Consider the following 22615-nt stretch of genomic DNA (forward strand, 5'->3'; position numbering starts at 1 on the left):
TGCCGAAATTAACACTGGTGTGTGTGTGTACGACTGTTCTATGTGTTAATGAAATCGATCAAACAGAGATATAAAACACAGAAGTATAAATGTGACGTGTGTGTGTGTGTGTGTGTGTGTGTGTGTGTGTGTGTGTGAGCTCACTACGCTATTCATAGAGGGTGATTCTCCACTCTGAGGCGTTCAATCTCTTCAGAGAATGGACCAGGGAAGGTATTTGTGGATTGGGGTCGTAAGAGTGGGGGAGAGAGGGAGAGGGAGGGAGAAAGAGAGAGAGAGAGAGAAAGTGAGAGAGGGAGAAAGAGAGTGTGTGAGAGAGAGATAGAGAGAGAGAGAGAGAGAGAGAGAGAGAGAGAGAGAGAGAGAGAAGGGGAGAAAGAGAGTGTGAGAGAGAAAGAGCGAGAGAGAGAGAGAGAGAGAGAGAGAGAGAGAGAGAGAGAGAGAGAGAGAGAGGTTGGGATAAAGATGGGTAAAGAGGGTAAAGTGATGAGTAGGGTTAGGTGTTGATGGGAAATATGGAAGTTGAAAAATGATAAAGTCCTGTGGAGCATTTCCCCCAGCAGCCATCCATACCTGATTATACTTTTCCCTTTGAACCCAAAGACAAAATAGGAACAGGGTAAAGGGACATTGGTGAGTGTGTGTGTGCGTGCATGTGTGTCCTACCTGTCTAGGGCAGTGCTGGTAGCCATACTCCTAGCGAAGCCCCTAAGCCCCAGCTGTCTGAAGTAGGGGATGCAGGAGAGGTTTGCAGCCATGACAGCCAAGGAGTCTGACGGGTTCACAAAGAAACCATTCTCACCCAGGATCATATACCGGTCCTGCAAATACACACACCAATACATACCTTCTTCAACCATACAACAATCCATGGAGACCTAATCAATACATAATTAATAAAAACATAATCTAATCCTCCAATAAAGGAAGTATGTTCAAGATAAATATTGCTGTTCCTCCCGTCCCTACCAGTTGATAAACTGTTGTTTTAAGTGCATCTCTCGCCATCAAATCAAATGTATGGGACACACTCCTTCCTACTATGACGCAGCACTGTGAGCACTGGGGGAGGGTTCCAATAGGACGCAATACAGTGACATAATTCTCCTGATGCTAGGCTAGATAATTGAGTTAGGCTAATGTGCGTGAGCGTGGCACTGGTAGAAATAACTATGTGAAAATGTTGTGGAAAAAATGAGACGTTTGTTTTGTCACAGATATTAGCTGGTTCCATTGCTTAACATCCTGTTATTGACCAGCAGATAAATACAGACAAAAACATGGCAATTCCAAGTTCCCATTACATAGCAGACCTGCGTCCACATACAGTGGGGGAAAAAAGTATTTAGTCAGCCACCAATTGTGCAAGTTCTCCCACTTAAAAAGATGAGAGAGGCCTGTAATTTTCATCATAGGTACACGTCAACTATGACAGACAAAAGGAGAAAAAAAATCCAGAAAATCACATTGTAGGATTTTTAATGAATTTATTTGCAAATTATGGTGGAAAATAAGTATTTGGTCAATAACAAAAGTTTCTCAATACTTTGTTATATACCCTTTGTTGGCAATGACACAGGTCAAACGTTTTCTGTAAGTCTTCACAAGGTTTTCACACACTGTTGCTGGTATTTTGGCCCATTCCTCCATGCAGATCTCCTCTAGAGCAGTGATGTTTTGGGGCTGTCGCTGGGCAACACGGACTTTCAACTCCCTCCAAAGATTTTCTATGGGGTTGAGATCTGGAGACTGGCTAGGCCACTCCAGGACCTTGAAATGCTTCTTACGAAGCCACTCCTTCGTTGCCCGGGCGGTGTGTTTGGGATCATTGTCATGCTGAAAGACCCAGCCACGTTTCATCTTCAATGCGCTTGCTGATGGAAAGAGGTTTTCACTCAAAATCTCACGATACATGGCCCCATTCATTCTTTCCTTTACACGGATCAGTCGTCCTGGTCCCTTTGCAGAAAAACAGCCCCAAAGCATGATGTTTCCACCCCCATGCTTCACAGTAGGTATGGTGTTCTTTGGATGCAACTCAGCATTCTTTGTCCTCCAAACACGACGAGTTGAATTTTTACCAAAATGTTCTATTTTGGTTTCATCTGACCATATGACATTCTCCCAATCCTCTTCTGGATCATCCAAATGCACTCTAGCAAACTTCAGACGGGCCTGGACATGTACTGGCTTAAGCAGGGGGACACGTCTGGCACTGCAGGATTTGAGTCCCTGGCGGCGTAGTGTGTTACTGATGGTAGGCTTTGTTACTTTGGTCCCAGCTCTCTGCAGGTCATTCACTAGGTCCCCCCGTGTGGTTCTGGGATTTTTGCTCACCGTTCTTGTGATCATTTTGATCCCATGGGGTGAGATCTTGCGTGGAGCCCCAGATCGAGGGAGATTATCAGTGGTCTTGTATGTCTTCCATTTCCTAATAATTGCTCCCACAGTTGATTTCTTCAAACCAAGCTGCTTACCTATTGCAGATTCAGTCTTCCCAGCCTGGTGCAGGTCTACAATTTTGTTTCTGGTGTCCTTTGACAGCTCTTTGGTCTTGGCCATAGTGGAGTTTGGAGTGTGACTGTTTGAGGTTGTGGACAGGTGTCTTTTATACTGATAACAAGTTCAAACAGGTGCCATTAATACAGGTAACGAGTGGAAGACAGAGGAGCCTCTTAAAGAAGAAGTTACAGGTCTGTGAGAGCCAGAAATCTTGCTTGTTTGTAGGTGACCAAATACTTATTTTCCACCATCATTTGTAAATAAATTCATTAAAAATCCTACAATGTGATTTTCTGGATTTCTTTTTCTCAATTTGTCTGTCATAGTTGACGTGTACCTATGATGAAAATTACAGGCCTCTCTCGTCTTTTTAAGTGGGAAAACTTGCACAATTGGTGGCTGACTAAATACTTTTTTTCCCCACTGTAGGTCCAGTGCTTGGTTTGTTTGAAATACTTTACATGTGCTTGATTTGGCTTGCCGACATGGAACCAAAGGAATAGTCCCAGAAGTGTCAACCCTGCCCATTTTAGCAGATTCAAACATGCTCCTCAAACATGCTCATCAGCTCTCCTGAATTTGTATTGTAGTACTTTGCATTATTACATCCACTGTTTTTCTCCTCCTCTCAGTCTCAGCTATCTCACCCCGTCTGCATCGAGCGCAGCTCCGAAACCAAAGTCTCCGCCCTTCATGGCATCGACCAATGGGGCTGCGTATGTGAGGTTGGGCTCTGGAGGCCGGCCCCCAAAGTCCTCCAGGGGGACACAGTTGACGGCAGCGTTGGCAGGAGCCCCCAGCTCATCACAAAGGATACGCCGCACATACGGACCCATCACTGACAATAGATAGAATAGAATAGAACACCATACAGTACAGCAGTGAGTGTCTGATACAATACTGTAACCAATTTGGTTTTTGTGAGTGTTGTCTTACCTCCATTCATGGCGTCTACGTGTATCTTCAGCTGTTCAGGTCCTGTCAGAAGGCTCTTGATGGCGCTGAAGTCAAAGATGGTTCTCAGCAGGTTGAGGTAGACCTCCACTGAGTCCACTATCTCAACTACCAACACACAGGACAGGACAATAGTCTAGTGTGTATCTGCATGTGTCTATCCATCCAATAGTACATATGCTACTTTGCATGCAAGAACAGTGTGTATGTGTGGTGCGTGTGTGTGCTCTGTATGTGTGTCCAGTACCTCGGAAGGGTTTGAACTTGTTCTCCAGGTCAAAGTCGTGGCGTCCCAGTCTGGCCAGGTCAATGCGGAGGTCAGGACAGATGGCGTACTCCTCCAGGGTCCTGCTCACCTGGGCAATCTTCTCAATCACTGTGTCCGGAGATGGGCCTATGGGGGGAGAATACACAGTTACCATGAAAACCATTGTTTTCAAATTATGTGGCCAATTGCTGGTCTGTGGTTGTTGTTATACCTGTTTATGAAGAGTGAGCGAAGTCTATGATGTGTGTTATAAATAATTAATAGGAAGTTAAATAACATTTTGCTCCATATTGAGAAGTCATATTACTGAGAAGTCATATTATATACACTATATAGACAAAAGTGTGTGGACACCACTTAAAATTAGTGGATACGGCTATTTCAGCCACACCCGTTGCTGACAGGTGTATAAAATCGAGCACACAGCCATGCAATCTCCATAGACAAATATTGGCAGTAGAATGGCTTTACTGAAGAGCTCAGTGGCTTTCAACGTGGCACCGTCATAGGATGCCACCTTTCCAACAAGTCAGTTGGTCAGATTTCTGCCCTGCTAGAGCTGGAAGTGCTGTTATTGTGAACTGGAAACGTCTAGGAGCAACAACGGCTCAGCCGCGAAGTGGTAGGCCACACTGTTACGATCGTTTAAGGACTGGTCGAACCAAGGCGCAGCGTGATAAGCGTACATGTTTATTAAAGGACTGAACACACGACAAAACAACAAACAAACGATACGTGAAGTCTTAAGGTTAACACAACAAACCTATACGGAACAAGATCCCACAACTAACAGGTGCCAAAAGGCTACCTAAGTATGGTCCCCAATCAGAGACAACGAGCTACAGCTGCCTCTGATTGGGAACCACCCTGGCCAACATAGATCTAAACGATCTAGACACTAAACATAGAACACATAACATAGAAACTACACACCATGGCTCAACATTTAAGAGTCCCCAGAGCCAGGGCGTGACACACACAAGCTCACAGAACGGGACCGCCGAGTGCTGAAGCGCGTAACGCCTAAAAATCGTCTGTCTCACTACCGAGTTCCAGACTGCCTCTGGAAGCAACGTCAGCACAAGACCTGTTCGTCTTGGGTTTCCATGGCCGAGCAGCCGCACACAAGCCTAAGATCACCATACGCAATGCCAAGCATCGGCTGGAGTGATGTAAAGCTCGCCGCCATTCGACTCTGGAGCAGTGGAAACGCGTTCTCTGGAGTGATGAATCATGCTTCACTATCTGGCAATCCGACGGACAAATATGGGTTTGGCGGTTGCTAGGAGAAGGCTACCTGCCCCAATGCACAGAGACAACTGTAAAGTTTGGTGGAGGAGGAATAATGGTCTGGGGCTGTTTTTCATGGTTCGGGCTAGGCCCCTTCGTTCCAGTGAAGGGAAACCTTAACGCTACAGCATACAATGACATTCTAGACGATTCTGTGCTTCCAACTTTGTGACAACAGTTTGGGGAAGGCCCTTTCCTGTTTCAGCATGACAATACCCCCTTGCATAAAGCGAGGTCCATACAGAAATGGTTTGTCGAGATCAGTGTGGAAGAACTTCACTGGCCTGCACAGAGCCCTGACCTCAACCCCATTGAACACCTTTGGGATTAATTGTAACGCCGACCGCGAGTCAGACCTAATTGCCCAACATCAGTGCCCAACCTCACTAATGCTTTTGTGGCTGAATTAAAGTCCATGCAGCAATGTTCCAACATCTAGTGGAAAGCCTTCCCAGAAGAGCGGAGGCTGTTATAGCAGCAAAGGGGGGACCAACTCAATATTAATGCCCATGATGTTTGACGAGTAGGTGTCCACATACTTTTGGTCTTGTAGTGTATTAGCAATGAATAGTATGCTATACAATATGTGAGATTGTTAGAAGCTACTGAGGTCATGTAGGAGCTACTGGGGTCATTTAGACATTGACAAAGAGGACATTGTGTAGAGTCCTTTTGAGAGCCACAGTCACCGAGCCACAGTCACAAAGCCACAGTTACAGAGCCACAGTCACAGAGCCACAGTCACAGAGCCACAGTCACAGAGCCACAGTCACAGAGCCACAGTCACGGAGCCACAGTCACGGAGCCACAGTCACAGAGTCACAGTCACAGAGCCACAGAGATAACTAGTGTGAGATGAGGAGAGCACCACTTTGCTCTATTTATATGACTGGAAGATGACTGAGATTCCACAGCAAAGCCCTGGGGACTTGGGAGGAAGGCCAATCCATGATGGCACTTCGGGAATATATGAGTCTTCCTTTTTTAAAGAAAACATGGATTGCTGCTGGGGCTATGAGTGGGCTATGGTGCCAACTCTCTCACCTCAGTTAATAAATCACCAATCTTGTATTAATATAGCACCTTTAACAAATACATGTACAGCGCATTTGGAAAGTATTCAGACCCCTTGACTTTTCCACATTTTGTTCCATTACAGCCTTATTCTAAAATTGACTGAATTGTTTTTTTCTCCCCTGATCAATCTACACACAATACCCCATAATGAAAAAGCAAAAACAATGTTTTTTTCAAACGTATTAAAAATAAAAAACTTAAATTTAACATTTACATAAGTATTCAGACCCTTTACTCAGTACTTTGTTGAAGCACTTTTGGCAGCGATTACAGCCTTGAGTCTTCTTGGGTACGATGCTACAAGCTTGGCACAACTGTATTTGGGGAATTTCTCCCATTCCTCTCTGCAGATCCTCTCAAGCTCTGTCAGGTTGGATGGGGAGCGTTGCTGCACTGCTATTTTCAGGTCTCTCCAGAAACGTTAGATCGGGTTCAAGTCCGGGCTTTGGCTGGGCCACTCAAGGACATTCAGAGACTTGTCTCGAAGCCACTCCTGCGTTGTCCTGGCTGTGTGCTTAGGGTTGTTGTCCTGTTGGAAGGTGAACCTTCGCCCCAGTCTGAGGTCCTGTGCGCTCTGGAGCAGGTTTTCATCAAGGCTCTCTCTGTACTTTGCTCTGTTCATCTTTGCCTCGATCCTGACTAGTCTCCCAGTCCCTGCCGCTGAAAAACGTCCCCACATCATGATGCTGCCACCACCATGCTTCACCGTAGGGATGGTGCCAGGTTTCCTCCAGATGTGATGCTTGGCATTCAGGACACAGAGTTCAATCTTGGTTTCATCAGACCAGAGAATCCGTCTGGCCACTCTACCATAAAGGCCTGATTGGTGGAGTGCTGCAGAGAAGGTTGTCATTCTGAAAGGTTCTCCCATCTCCACAGAGGACTTCTAGAGCTCTGTCAAAGTGACCTTCGAGTTCTTGGTCACTTCCCTGACCAAGGCCCTTCTCTACTGATTGCTCAGTTTGGCCGGGCGGCCAGCTCTAAGAAGAGTCTTGGTGGTTCCAAACTTCTTCCATTTAAGAATGATGGAAGTCACTGTGTTCTTAGGGACCTTCGACACAATCTTGTCTCGGAGCTCTACGGACAATTCTTTCGACCTCATGATTTGGTTTTTGCTCTGAAATGCACTGTCAACTGTGGGACCTTATATAGACAGGTGTGTGCCGTTCCAAATCATGTCCAATCAATTTAATTTATCACAGGTGGACTCCAATGAAGTTGTAGAAAGATCTTAAGAATGATCAATGGAAACAGGATGCACCTGAGCTCAATTTCGAGTCTCATAGCAAAGGGTCTGAATACTTATATAAATGAGGTATTTCTGTTTTAGATTTTTTATACATTTGCAAAGAATTCTAAAAACCTGTTTTCACTTTGGGTTTCACTTCATTGTTGGGTATTGTGTGTAGATTGCTGAGATTTTTTAAAATATTTAATCCATTTTAGAATAAGGCTGTAACATAACAAAATGTGAAAAAAGTCAAGGGGTCTGAATACTTTCTGAAGGCACTGTATCACAAATTGCCCAATTACAACCTAAAGCCAAGAAAAGCAAGCAGAAGTATCTGTGGCAAGAAAAACTCCTTAGGTAAGAAGAAATCCATCAATCCTTTAACTGAATGACAACTGGCAGATTGACAAGAAAAACTCCTTAGGTAGGAAGACATCCATCAATCCTTGACAGCTGGCAGATTGACAAAAAAACTCCTTAGGTAGGAAGTCATCCATCAATCCTTTAATTTACAGATTGACAGCAATTAGTCAAATAATCACCTCACCTCCATTGGCCACGTTGAATTTGACCCCAAAGTCTCCCCCGGGGCCTCCTGGGTTGTGACTGGCTGTCAGGATGATTCCACCAATGGCCTTGATCTTCCTGATGATGCAGGACACAGCAGGGGTGGACAGGAGGCCGTTGTGGCCAATCACCAGCCGGCCAATCTGACAGACACACAGACAGACAGAGAGTTGAAGGAACTTTAGCTGAATTAATCTCATTCTGGGACCTATCTTCATATAGAGGTGATTACTTTACTTGAACATGTAGGACTATACTACATACAGTAATTGTACAATGCATTAAAATTGCAACTCAGTAATAAAAAGGCCTATAATTGTAGACTAGCTCAGCGTAGCTTCAGCCTACAGAATGATTTAATTAAAATGTCTTTATTGTAATGAGCTTCATGTCTTTTGTCAAGTGTTGTTTTCTAGAACTAGTCACATGGCTCCTGTCATGACGCTCAGGACGTCATCCTTCCAGAAGCGTCCAGAAGTTGGCACCGATGAAGGGAAGGTTCCAGACGTTTTACCACCCTCAGACTAGGTTACATTCCAGACGGTCATCTTGGGCGTCTACATCTATTTACTGAAGCAAAGTCTCACATGTTTCGGCCCTAGGCTAGAGTTTTAACTCCTCTAAATAAAAGTGTCCTCATTCATGGGGAATTCATTTTTATGACGTTGGAGCAATCTCCTCACTTCTTGATTCAGAGAGAGAGAGAGAGCGAGGGAATGTGAGAGAGAGTGAGAGAGAGTAAGAGAGAGAGAGAGAGAGAGAGAGAGAGAGAGAGAGAGAGAGAGAGAGAGAGAGACTTCTGGCTAATTTCACGCAAACTTGATTACCTAGTTTTCGGGATAAGAGCAAACCCACTGGGCACACCACATAATTTCAACGTGGAAATGTTGATAATATTCGGTTGAGACATTGATCAATGACATTTTGGCCAATCTATGTGTTACTAATTTTAAGGTTGAATAAATACTGTCACATTAGTTTATAAGATAGCCTTAACTTTTGACTATTTACTGTATTACAAAAGTAATATTGAATAGTGTCTGGTTGACAATGCAACCAAATATTTAAATTAGCGCCTTCAGAAAGTATTCACACCTGTTAACTTATTCCATATTTTGTTGTGTTACAGCCTGAATTCAAAATGGATGAAATTTTCTCACCCATGTACACACAATACCCTATAATGACAAAGTGAAAACATGTTTATACAAATGTTTGCAAATTGATTGAAAATGAAATACATAAATATCTAATTTACATAAGTATTCACACCCCTGAGTCAATACTTTGTAGAAGCACCTTTGGCAGACACCGCTTTGGATCAATAGGGCCCTTTGCACTTTACAACTGCCATGCCCTCAGCGACACCGTTATAGGCCTATCATCATTCCATACTCTGCCCCCAGCATTTCACAAATATTCGTTCAAGTTCTTCCCAGCGCTTATATCCTGTGAGTTTGGCTTGTGGCCACTAGACTGACTGGGTATCCACCAAGCCTTGAGTGAGGCAGGGAGGGAAGCGAATGGCGCGTGGGCAGGAAAGGAGTGGAGGAGGGATGGAACAGCCGATAAGGCAGGCAGGAGACATTTGGCTGGGCCAGCAGAAAAACAGACCCCTCTCAAAACAAATACAATCCCCTGAGATTTTCCTTTGGCACTTCACCAAGCTTGGTATCGCATAGATCTGAGAAAACTGTCCTTTCCAAGCGCTCTGCAGAATTGGGTAACGGCCACTCACGCAGACACACTGACACTTGGATAGGATTTAGGACCTACAGTGCCTTCAGAAAGTATTCATACCCCTTGACTTATTCCACATTTTGTTGTGTTACAGCCTGAATTCAAAATGGATTACATCAACAACAAAAAATCTCACCCATCTACACACAATACCCCATAATGACTAAGTGAAAACATGTTTTTAGAAATGTTTGCAAATGTATTTAAAATGAAATACATACATATCTAATTTACATACAGTACCAGTCGAAAGTTTGGACACACCTACTCATTTAAGGGTTTTTCTTTATTTTTACTATTTTCTACATTGTAGAATAATAGTGAAGACATCAAAACTGTGAAATAACACATTTGGAATCATGTAGTAACCAAAAATATATTTTAGATTTTAGATTCCACCCTTTACCTTGATGACAGCTTTGCACACTCTTGGCATTCTCTCAACCAGCATCACCTGGAATGGTTTTCCAACAGTCTTGAAGGAGTTCCCACATATGCTGAGCACATGTTGGCTGCTTTTCCTTCACTCTGCGGTCCAACTCATCCCAAACCATCTCAATTGGGTTGAGGTCGGGTGATTGTGGAGGCCAGGTCATCTGATGCAGCACTCCATCACTCTCCTTCTTGGTAAAATAGCCCTTACACAGCCTGGAGGTGTGTTTTGGGTCATTGCCCTGTTGAAAAACAAATGATAGTCCCACTAAGCGCAAACCAGATCGGATGGCGTATCGCTGCAGAATGCTGTGGTAGCCATGCTGGTTAAGTGTGCCTTGAATTCTAAATAAATCATAGACAGTGTCAACAGCAAAGCACCCCCACACCATCACACCTCCTCCTCCATGCTTCACGGTGGGAACTACACATGCAGAGATCATCCATTCTGCATCTCACAAAGGACAGATTTCCACCGGTCGAATGTCCATTGCTCGTGTTTCTTGGCCCAAGCAAGTCTCTTCTTCTTATTGGTGTCCTTGAGTAGTGGTTTCTTTGCAGCAATTCGACCATGATGGCCTGATTCACGCAGTCTCCTCTGAACAGTTGATGTTGAGATGTGTCTGTTACTTGAACTCTGTGAAGCAATCTGAGGTGCAGTTAACTCTAATGAACTTATCCTCTGCAGCAAAGGTTACTCTGGGTCTTCCTATCCTCTGGCGGTCCTCATGAGAGCCAGTTTCATCATAGCGCTTGATGGTTTTTGCGACTGCACTTGAAGTACCTTTAAAAGTTCTTGAAATTTTCCGGATTGACTGACCTTCATGTCTTAAAGTAATGATGGACTGTCATTTCTCTTTGCTTATTTGAGTTGTTCTTGCCATAATATGGACTTGGTCTTTTACTAAATAGGGCTATCTTCTGTATACCACCACTACCTTGTCACAACACAACTGATTGGCTCAAACCCATTAAGAAGGAAAGAAATTCCACAAATTAACTTTTAACAAGGCACACCTGTTAATTGAAATGGATTCCAGGTGACTACCTCATGAAGCTGGTTGAGAGAATGCCAAGAGTGTGCAAAGCTGTCATCAAGGCAAAGAGTGGCTACTTTGAAGAATCTCTAATATAAAATATATTTTGATTTGTTTAACACTTTTTTGGTTACTACATGATTCCAAATGTTATTTCATATTTTTGATTTCTTCACTATTATTCTACAATGTTGAAAATAGTAAAAATAAAGAAAAACCCTGGAATTAGTAGTCGTGTCCAAACTATTGACTTGTACTGTAATGTTTTCACACCCCTGAGTCAATCCTTTGTAGAAACACCTTTGGCAGTGATTACAGCTGTGAGTCTTCCTGGGTATGTCTCTAAGAGCTTTCCACACCTGGATTGTGCAACATTTGCCCATGACTCTTTTCAAAATTCTTCAAGCTCTGGCAAATTGGTTGTTGATAATTGCTAGACAACCATTATCAGGTCTTGCCATATATTTTCAAGTAGATTTAGGTCAAAACTGTAACTCAGCCACTCAGGAACATTCTCGGTCCTCTTGGTAAGCAACTCCAGTGTAGATGTGGCCTTGTGTTATAGGTTATTGTCCTGCTGAAAGGTGAATTCGTCGCCCAGTGTCTGGTGGAAAGCAGACTGGACCAGGTTTTACTCTAGGATTTCGCCTGTGGTTAGCACCATTCCGTTTCTTTTTTACCCTGAAAAGCTCCTCAGTCCTTAACAATTACAAGCATACCCATAACATGATGCGGCCACCACTATGCTTGAAAATATGGAGAGTGGTACGCAGTAATGTGTTGTATTGGATTTTCCCCAAACATAACACTTTGTATTCAGGACAAAAAGTTAATTGCTTTGCCACATTTTTTGCAGTTTTACTTTAGTGCCTTGTTGCAAACAGGATGCATGTTTTGTATTCTGTACGGGTTTCCTTCTTTTCACTCAATTAGGTTAGTATTGTGGAGTAACTACAATGTTGTTGATCCATCCTCAGTTTTCTCCTATCACAGCCATTAAACTCTGTAACTGTTTTAAAGTCACCATTGGCCTCATGGTGAAATCCCTGAGCTGTTTCCTTCCTCTCCGGCAACTGTGTTAGGAAGGATGCCTGTATCTTTGTAGTGACTGGGTGTATTCATATACCATCCAAAGTGTAATTAATAACTTCAGCATGCTCAAAGGGATATTCAATGTCTGCTTTATTTTTTATTTTTACCCATCTACCAATAGGTGCCCTTCTTTGCAAGGCATTGGAAACCTCCCTAGTCTTTGTGGTTGAATCTGTGTTTGAAATTCACTGCTCGACTGAGGGACCTTACAGATAATTGTATGTGTGGGGTACAGAGAAGAGGTAGTCATTTAAAAAATCATGTTAAACACTATTATTGCACACAGAGTGAGTCCATGCAACTTATTATGTGACTTGGCAGCTATCCATATTAAAATCTGTTTATTGAATGTAAGATCTCTAAATAAATAGTAATTCATACACAATGATTTTATTATTTCCAATGATATTGATATTTTAATCTTAACAGAAACTTGGCTTAAAGTAACTGTCTATTGAAAATATCACTTTTAAAAGTTTATATTCTGTTACTCATTTTCCAGTACACGACACACTGACGTCACACACAGATGCGCGCGACTCTTGGCGGCAGTAAGAAAGCCATCGCCATCTGCGCCCATTCAACATAGCCTAGATTTGTATTACTTCTAAACAAAATAACTTGTTGGGGTTCACATACACTTACAATTATGTTTTGATTCTTGCTTGAACAGTCGCTAAGATTATATTTGGTTGTGATCTTTGCAAAATAACTATTTTGGATGCAGCAGTTGTTAGGTAGAATGCTAATGCTCATTGATATAGGTTGTAGCAAAAGCTAGCCAAAAAGCAATTTTACTGGTTGAAGTTGAAGTTTTTAAAAAGTATAATGCAGTTGATTTGCAAGTGACACAAACATTATATTAAGCAGGACATTCATACAAACCTTAAAATCCAATTATAATCCAAAAGTAGTGTGAAATGCACTCATAAGCAACATGTAAATAAAGGCTTTTTTTGCTGCCGTTCTATAAGAACTCCCCCTTGTTCTGCCACCAACTTGCTTGCATCGCCCTCGTGCGGCAATGTTTGCAAACACAGAAAGGGGTCTATAAGATAGAAGGTTACTTAAGGCAAAAATGAAAGGAGGGTGGTTGGGTAGGCGTATAACGCGAACGTCTAGCAACCCAAAGTTTGCATGTTCGAATCTCATCACGGACAATTTTAGCTAATTAGCAACTTACTACTTGTTGGCTAATCCTTCCCCTAACCCTAACCTTAACCCTTCCCTTAACCCTAACCCTTTTAGCTAACCTTTCCCCTAACCTAACTTCTAATCTTAACCCTAACCTTAACTCCTAACCCCTAGAGTGTTAGTCACCTAGCCACCTGGCTAACATTAGCCACAACAAATTGGAATTCATAATATATCATAAGTTTTTGCAAAATCGTAACATATTGTACGGTTTGGAAATTCGTAACATATTGTACGAATTGGAATTCGTAACATATTGTATGAATTGCAATTCATAACATATCATACGAATTGTAATTCGTAACATATCATACGAAATGGATGATGGATTAATACATACGATACGAAACGTAACAAATCATACTAAATGGAGTGTCTCAGATTTACATACAGTATAATACGAAATGCTCTGACACCACGTTGATATATTTTATGAGCAGTAAGTATACACCCACACCATTCTGTTGTTGGAGTACGCTCAGACCATTCCAACATGGGGGGGGGGTAACCGTCATTCATTGAGACAAGTACTGTATGTATCCCTGTGTCATGTGGCACATTTTCCTCATTTGAGAGCCTTATCTTTTGCTTAGTGTACCGCTCTCCTAAACCTAATAGTTTGTTCATTGCAGAATTCTCTGACCTGCGGGCTTTGGTGATGCCTAAATAAGACAGGGTTATTATTCTTAGAGAATCAAATCAAATCAAATCAAATTGTATTGGTCACATGCGCCGAATACAACAGGTGCAGACATTACAGTGAAATGCTTACTTACAGCCCTTAACCAACAGTGCATTTATTTTAAACAAAAAAAGTAAATAAAAAAAAAAAAAAAAAAAAAAAAAAAAAATAAGTGTTGAGAAAAAAAAGAGCAGAAGTAAAATAAAGTGACAGTAGGGAGGCTATATATACAGGGGGGTACCGTTGCAGAGTCAATGTGGCACAACAGCTAGCACCGGTTAGTTGAGGTAGTTGAGGTAATATGTACATGTGGGTAGAGTTAAAGTGACTATGCATAAATACTTAACAGAGTAGCAGCAGCGTAAAAAGGATGAACTATTTCATGTGTGTTGCCCAAATAATGCACTAGCTGGGAAGATTTTTTACCTGATAGAATCCTTTAAACTTGGTGCTACATGCCACACAACCAAGGCCATACTGTTGATCTCGTGCTGACCTACGGTCTGAATATTGAAGACTTGGAAACTATTGATGTGTGTGTCTCTGACCATCTCACCATTGTTTTTTTAATTATTTCTCCATCTCCTCCTAAAAATGTGTCTGACACACTAGGTCTCACATCATTAACTCCACAACTGCTAGTACATTTCACAACAAAGCCTCCTTCACTCATGCTGCCAAACATGCCCTCGTAAAACTGACTATCCTACCGATCCTTGACTTCGGCGATGTCATTTACAAAATAGCCTCCAACACTCTACTCAGCAAATTGGATGTAGTCTATCACAGTGCCATCCGTTTTGTCTCCAAAGCCCCATACACTACCCACCACTGTGACCTGTACGCTCTTGTTGGCTGGTCCTCACTACATGTTCGTCGTCAAACCCACTGGCTCCAGGCCATCTATAAATCACTGCTAGGCAAATCCCCGCCTTATCTTAGCTCATTGGTCACCATAGCAGCACCCACCCGTAGTCTGCGCTCCAGCAGGTATATCTCACTGGTCATTCCCAAAGCCAACACCTCCTTTGGCCGCCATTCCTTCCAGTTCTCTGCTGCCAATGACTGGAACGAATTGCAAAAATCTCTGAAGCTGGAGACTCTTATCTCCCTCACTAACTTTAAGCATCAGTTGTCAGAGCACCTTACCGATCACTGCACATGTACACAGCCCATCTGAAATTAGCCCACCCAACTACCTCATCCCTATATTGTTATTTATTTTGCTCTTTTGCACCCCAGTATCTCTATTTGCACATAATCTCTTGCACATCTAGCATTCCAGTGTTAATACTAATTGTAATTATTTTGCACTATAGCCTATTTATTGCCTTACCTCCATAACTTGCTACATTTGCACACACTGTATATATATTTTCTGTTGTATTTTATGACCTTATGTTTTTTTTACCCCATATGTAACTCTGTGTTGTTGTTTTTATCGCACTGCTTTGCTTTATCTTGGCCAGGTCGCAGTTGTAAATGAGAACTTGTTCTCAACTGGCTTACCTGGTTAAATAAAGGTGAAATAAAATAAAATAAAAATTTATGAATGCTTTTTTATCCTCTACAATTGATCCTGTCCTTTGTCATCACACCAATGATTTGCTTAACAGTTTCAATGACATGCTGTATGTCAGGCTACTTTAGACTCGGTGGCAGCAGTTAAAACCAATAATAAATCATCTGCCAGAGTCTCACCTTGGTTAAATTTTCACACTCATGCTTTAAAAAGGGAACTTAGAAAGGCTGGAAGTCAATGGAAGACCTGACAACTTCAAGTATTCTATGAGATAATGAAGGATCTGATGAGAAATTACAATGTTGAGGTTAACGATTCAAGAGCGAACTACTTCTCTACCCTGATCTCTGAGAAAATTCTGTTTAAGACAATTGTGTGTGTTGTTATTGGATGTGGTCCTTACTAGACTACTAAAAGAGGTTATGCCTACTGTTGGCCCTTACATTCTGTCTATTGTAAATAGCTCACTGACCTCTGGTTCCTTTCCAGCCTATTTGAAACTACTCTGGTCCAACCTCTCCTTAAAAAGCCCAATCTAGACCCTTCCTCACTGAGTAATTATAGACTTATCTCTAAACTTTTTCATCCAAGATTTTAGAAAAAGTTGTTTTTAAGCAATTGGTGGCTTATTTGAGTATGAACAACGTATTAGAAAAATTCCAGTCGGCTTCTGCTCACTTCACAGCACGGAAACTGCTTTATTGAAAGTTAGTAATAACCTTCTGTTGACTGCCGATGCCAGTGAATGATCTATCGTAGTTCTTTAGGAACTCAGTGCCGTGTTTGATAACATTCTTGTCGACTGGCGGGAGAGGTGGGTGGGAATCTCTGGCGTTGCCCTCGATTGGTTCAGGTCATATTTGAGTGGCAGACGTTTCTCGGTGAGCATGGGTGGTTCAGATCAAGCTAGCCTACACAAGTGTCTTGCTGACATTGAATGTTGGATGTCTGACAACTTCCTCCAGCTCAATGATAAGAAATCAGAGTTTTTTTATTTGGCCTCCACCTTGATAGAACCCAGATTGAAAATAGCCTTGGTCCTTTGTCCACCAATGTAAAGCTGACTGACAGAACACTTGGTGTCTTCTTTGACCCTGACCTGAACCTTGAGCTACATGTTGTCCTGTGTTGCTCAGTTGGTAGGGCATTATGCTTGGGTTGTGGGTTTGAGTCCCATGGGTGACCAGTATGAAAATGTATGCACTCACTACTGTAAGTTGCTCTGGATAAGATGACGTAAATGTAATGTCAAGAAGGTTGTCCAGTCCGGCTTTTATCAATTAAGAAATATAGCTAAAGTCAAGTAATTTCTTTCAGTCACTGATCTGGAGAAAGTTATACATGCTTTTATTTCCTCATGTCTAGATTACTATAACTCTTTGTACAGGCCTATCTGTCTCAGTCAGAAGTCACTCCATCGTCTACAGTTCGTACAAAATGCTACAGCTCTTAACCCAATGAGTCCCACCGTGATGACAGCGAGATTGGATTTCTAACCCCTTTTAACACTGTGTGTTTGAGCTACAGACATCTTGTTGTACCATTGGGTTTGTCTATTTCTTCTGCATCCGTTGGTACCAACCATTAGTCAGTGTGATTAACGGGGACTGAGCTAAAGCGGTGTTTGTGAGACAAGGACAGATCCCGAAGGGGCCCAGGCCAAATCAACACCATAATGCCCTCAAAGCTCATCACTAAACTAAGGACCATGGAACTAAATACCTCCCTCGGGCAACTGGATCCTGGACTGACGGGCCGCCCCCAGGTGGTAATGGTAGGTAACAACACATCTGCCACGCTGATCCTCAAAATGGGGGCCCCACAGGGGTGCGTGCTCAGTCCCCTCCTGTACTCCCAGTTCACCCATGACTGCATGGCCAGGCACGACTCCAACACCATCATTAAGTTTGCCGACAACACAACAGTGGTAGGCCTGATCACCGACAACGATGAGACAGCCTATAGGGAGGAGGTCAGAGACCTGGCCATGTGGTGCCAGGATAACAACCTCTCCTGCAACGTGATCAAGACAAAGGAGATGATTGTGGACTACAGGAAAAAAAAGAGGACTGAGCACGCCCCCATTTTCATCAACAGGGCTGTAGTGGAACAGGTTCAGAGCTTCAAGTTCCTTCGTGTCCACATCACCAACAAACTATCATGGCCCAAACACACCAAGACAGTCGTGAAGAGGGCACGACAAAGCCTATTCCCCCCCAGGAGACTGAAACGATTTGGCATGGGTCCTCAGATCCTCAAAAAGTTATACAGCTGCACCACGAGAGCATCCTGACTGGTTGCATCACCGCCTGGTATGGCAACTGTTCAGCCTCCAACCACAAGGCACTACAGAGGGTAGTGCGTACGGCCCAGTACATCACTGGGGCCAAGCTTCCTGTAATCCAGGACCTCTTTCCAGGCTGTGTCAGAGGAAGGCCTTAAAAATTGCCAAAAGACACCAGCCACCCTAGTCATGTTCTCTCTGCTACCGCACGGCAAGCGGTACCGGAGCACCAAGTCTAGGTCCAAAAGGCTTCTTAACAGCTTCTACCCACAAGCCATAAGACTCCTGAACAGCTAATCATGGCTACCCGGACTATTTGCATTGTCCCCCCCACCCCACCCCCTCTTTTACGCTGCTGCTACTCTCTATTTATTATCTATGCATAGTCACTTTAACTCTACCCACATGTACAGTTGAAGTCGGAAGTTAACATACACCTTAGCCAAATACATTTAAACTCAGTTTTTCACAATTCCTGACATTTAATCCTAGTAAAAAATCCCAGTTTTAGGTCAGTTAGGATCACCACTTTATTTTAAGAATGTGAAATGTCAGAATATTAGTAGAAAGAATGATTTATTTCAGCTTTTATTTATTTCATCACATTCCCAGTGGGTCAGAAGTTTACATACACTCAATTAGTATTTGGTAACATTACCTTTAAATTGTTTAACTTGGGTCAAACGTTTCGGGTAGCCTTCCACAAGCTTCCCACAATAAATTGGGTGAATTTTGGCCCAAAAAATTGTAGACCTCCACAAGTCTGGTTCACCCTTGGGAGCAATTTCCAAATGCCTGAAGGTACCACGTTCATCTGTACAAACAATAGTATGCAAGTATAAACACCATGGGACCACGCAGCCATCATACCGCTCAGGAAGGAGACGCGTTCTGTCTCCTAGAGATGAACGTACTTTGGTGCGAAAAGTGCAAATCAATCCCAGAACAACAGCAAAGGACCTTGTGAAGATGCTGGAGGAAACAGGTACAAAAGTATCTATATCCACTGTAAAACGAGTCCTATATCGACATAACCTGAAAGGCCGCTCAGCAAGGAAGAAGCCACTGCTCCAAAACCGCCATAAAAAAGCCAGACTACGGTTTGCAACTGCACATTGGGACAAAGATCGTACTTTTTGGAGAAATGTCCTCTGGTCTGATGAAACAAAAATAGAACTGTTTGGCCATTATGACCATCATTATGTTTGGAGGAAAAGGGGGAATGCTTGCAAGCCGAAGAACACCATCCCAACCTTGAAGCACGGGGGTGGCAGCATCATGCTGTAGGGGTGCTTTGCTGCAGGAGGGACTGGTGCACTTCACAAAATAGATGGCATCATGAGGAAGGAAAATTATGTGGATATATTGAAGCAACATCTCAAGACATCAGTCAGGAAGTTAAAGCTTGGTCGCAATTGGGTCTTCCAAATGGACAATGACCCCAAGCATACTTCCAAAGTTGTGGCAAAATGGCTTAAGGACAACAATGTCAAGGTATTGGAGTGGCCATCACAAAGCCCTGACCTCAATCTTATAGAAAATTTGTGGGCAGAACTGAAAAAGCGTGTGCGAGCAAGGAGGCCTACAAACCTGTCAGGAGGAATGGGCCAAAATTCACCCAATTTATTGTGGGAAGCTTGTGGAAGGCTACCCGAAACGTTTGACCCAAGTTAAACAATTTAAAGGCAATGCTACCAAATACTAATTGACTGTATGTAAACTTCTGACCCACTGGGAATGTGATGAAAGAAATAAAAGCTGAAATAAATCATTCTCTTTTCTATTATTCTGACATTTCACATTCTTAAAATAAAGTGGTGATCCTAACTGACCTAAGACAGGGAATTTTTACTAGGATTAAATGTCAGGAATTGTGAAAAACTGAGTTGAAATGTATTTGGCTAAGGTGTATGTAAACTTCCGACTTCAACTGTATTACCTCAATGACCTCGACTAACCTGTGTTAGGTTAAAGGGTTAAGGTTAGAATTAGGGGAAGGGTTAGCTAACATGCTAAGGAGTTGCAAAGTAGCTAAAAAGTTATAAGTAATTACAATTTGCAAATTATCTCAAATTCTAAAGTTGTCCATGATGAGATTCGAATGCCCAACCTTTGGGTTACTATACATTTGCATTATATGCCCATCCTCCTGAAAATCCACTTTTATAAAACTGTTTTTAATGTATGATTTTATATTGCTATTTTGTTTTCCTTCTCCATTTTTCTGTCTCTGTATCTTTGTAGAACTTTTATTTGTTTTTATTATGCACTTGACGTGAAGCACTTTGTTAACTTGTTATTTTAAAAGCGCTCAATAAATACTTATTATTATTATTATTATTATTATTATTATCATTATTCCATGTTATCCACTTCACTAGAGTTTCAGCCTTATAAACCATAGCCTATACAACCCACAGGCATATGGAGGAACCATTGTTTATCATGCTATTTTCTGTGCTTCATTTATCATCATCTTTATCATCATCATTATCATCATCATCACCGACCCTGAGCCTTTCCAAACTTTCTGACATGACATTATTGTCTTACCCCGTTGGCGGCGGCCATCTGCACAATAATCTCGGTGGCGGCTCGGCTGAAATAGCGTCCGTCGCTTCCCACCACCATGGTACATCCCTGGCGGTCCCTCAGGTCGATGGACGAAAGTAAGCTCTGGATGTAGTTCTGCAGGTAGTTCTTCTTGGCCTCGAACACCTCCGTCTTCCGCCGCAGCCCGTTGGTACCGGGCCGCTGGTCATCGAACGGGCTCGTCTGGAACGTTACCACGGGAATGGGGTTCGTCTCCATCCTCCTCACAAGAACACACCGGGAGGAACGCGTCGGTTGGCTATACCGGGGACGACTCTGCCTGTCACAGAAATTGCGAGGTCAGAAGTCTAGCCTTACTGTCTGCTGGCTGGAAGTGGAGAGCCAAACATATACTGTAGAGACGGACCGTGTTAGAGAGGTGATGTGAGAGGTCCAGTGATGTCCGCTCTAGTCCTCCAGAAGTAGGCCCAGTACTTGCGAGGGGAAAAGGGCGCTGACGCAATGACAGCACTCCAGCGCTTTCCTGAGGGATGGCTATTATGATGATAGGCTAACTTCCCTTCAACAAATTCCTTGTCTTGCCAGCACGGTTAAGATAGGCTAGTTATACTGTACTTTTAAACACATGCCTACAGCAAACGTCCAGCGAGAGCTTCGGATGTTAAAGTAGGCTTATGTAATGTTAAGCCAAGTTTTCTCTTCCGCCTGACAACTCCTTCTTTTCCAAATAAGTCCGACTTTCCACAAGGACAAACGCCTGCCAAAATCAGGGAGGGCCAAAAGCCCCTACAATCAGCTGCGCCTCTGGCCAAAAATAGCCGGGTGGAGTGAGGAGAGAATTGTGTTGGGCCGGGGCTGTAACCGGACCCTACTTGTGTCCACGACACTTGTCGGTTTGAGTCAAAGCACTGTCAGTGTCGGTGTGGGAGCATAAGCAGTTACCGACCGATCAATGACAATTAACTTTACGTATGCGTAAAAGGGATGAGGCAGGACCTGAGGTCGCACTGTTGGATATTGGTATGGCCAGGCAGAACTCCCCTCTGTACACATTAGGCAATATAGTTCATGGTAAAGTAAAACACACTAGTTGGTTTTATTATAATACTTTAAGATAATGGACTAGATAACAAAATAACTAAACTGGAAAAAAAGGAGTGCGTCTTATTCAATGGCACTCCTCTCTCTCTTTGTATATGTATAAGAGAGATACATTGCTTTACATTGCTTTGACAATGTAAACATTTGTTTCCCATGCCAATAAAGCCCCTTGAAGTGAATTGAATTGAATTGAGAGAGAGAGAGAGAGAGAGAGAGAGAGAGAGAGAGAGAGAGAGAGAGAGAGAGAGAGAGAGAGAGAGAGAGAGAGAGAGAGAGAGGCATTATGTGCTGTTTCACTGATGCATAAATTGGTGGACAGCGCAACCATGAGCGAAATAAACTATTGCTAAATTTGCATTGCTAAATTTAAAAAGGCCTATTGGTCCCATAGGCCTAAAAGTATTGTATGTATTTGGAATGCATTTATTTAATGCAATAACGTCAAATAAACTATACAAAATATGTAAACACAAAATAGCATATATACTGGTAGTAAACATTTTCTGAGGTCAAACATGGGCCACATGGTGGCAGCATTGCATATTGAACTGGCCTACAGCTGGAAGCAGATCAAATTGATTTGAATAGGTATTTTTGTAGGTATTTAACAACAATTAAATTAAATATTGCAGAACATGTATTTGCAATAAAACAAAATAGGAAACGAAATTCACACTGGTTAGACTGACCAGTTTTAGTGAAAAACGAGTTCTGTTTCGCCAATTACAGCCATGACTAACGAAATCGATAACAATAAATATAGCCTCACAATGACAAGATATTAAGTAATTCATATATGTTGCTGTTCAGAGGCCTATTTAGTCTATTTGCGAAGTAAGTCTGCGGAAAAAGGCTATTTATGCCTGGAATTTGAAATCTTTAGGTGCAATTATTTCCTCAGGCTATTTTGTTCTAATATATTACATATTTCGCAGTCAATTTCAAGGGGTAAATAAATGTGTTGAAGGAAATAAGTAATCAAAGACAGCAAAGAAAAACCTGACGGTATGGTCAAACATATTTATTGTTTCATTTCAATGTCGAAACATTCGGAAAAATCACAGTACAATGTAGGCCTATTTTCTTTAC

The 22615-nt window shown here is 42.5% G+C and overlaps 1 protein-coding gene across 1 annotated transcript; it reads right to left on the reverse strand.

Annotated features, from left to right (window-relative positions):
* Nucleotides 1-662: 662 nt before the first annotated feature.
* LOC311144998 (phosphoglucomutase-like protein 5) lies at nt 663-20900 on the reverse strand (the record flags this gene model as incomplete). Its single annotated transcript, XM_084181207.1, has 6 exons — nt 20426-20900; nt 7870-8032; nt 3704-3850; nt 3439-3564; nt 3150-3340; nt 663-821 (listed from the first exon to the last, which is right to left on the reverse strand). The coding sequence occupies exons 1-6, from the start codon at nt 20681-20683 to the stop codon at nt 663-665; spliced, it is 1044 nt and encodes a 347-aa protein (XP_084037333.1). The 5' UTR covers nt 20684-20900.
* Between the last annotated feature and the right edge of the window lie 1715 nt (nt 20901-22615).

The sequence above is a fragment of the Coregonus lavaretus genome (genome assembly GCF_964263955.1).
Source record: "Coregonus lavaretus genome assembly, chromosome: 17".
NCBI classification, from domain to species: Eukaryota; Metazoa; Chordata; class Actinopteri; order Salmoniformes; family Salmonidae; genus Coregonus; species Coregonus lavaretus.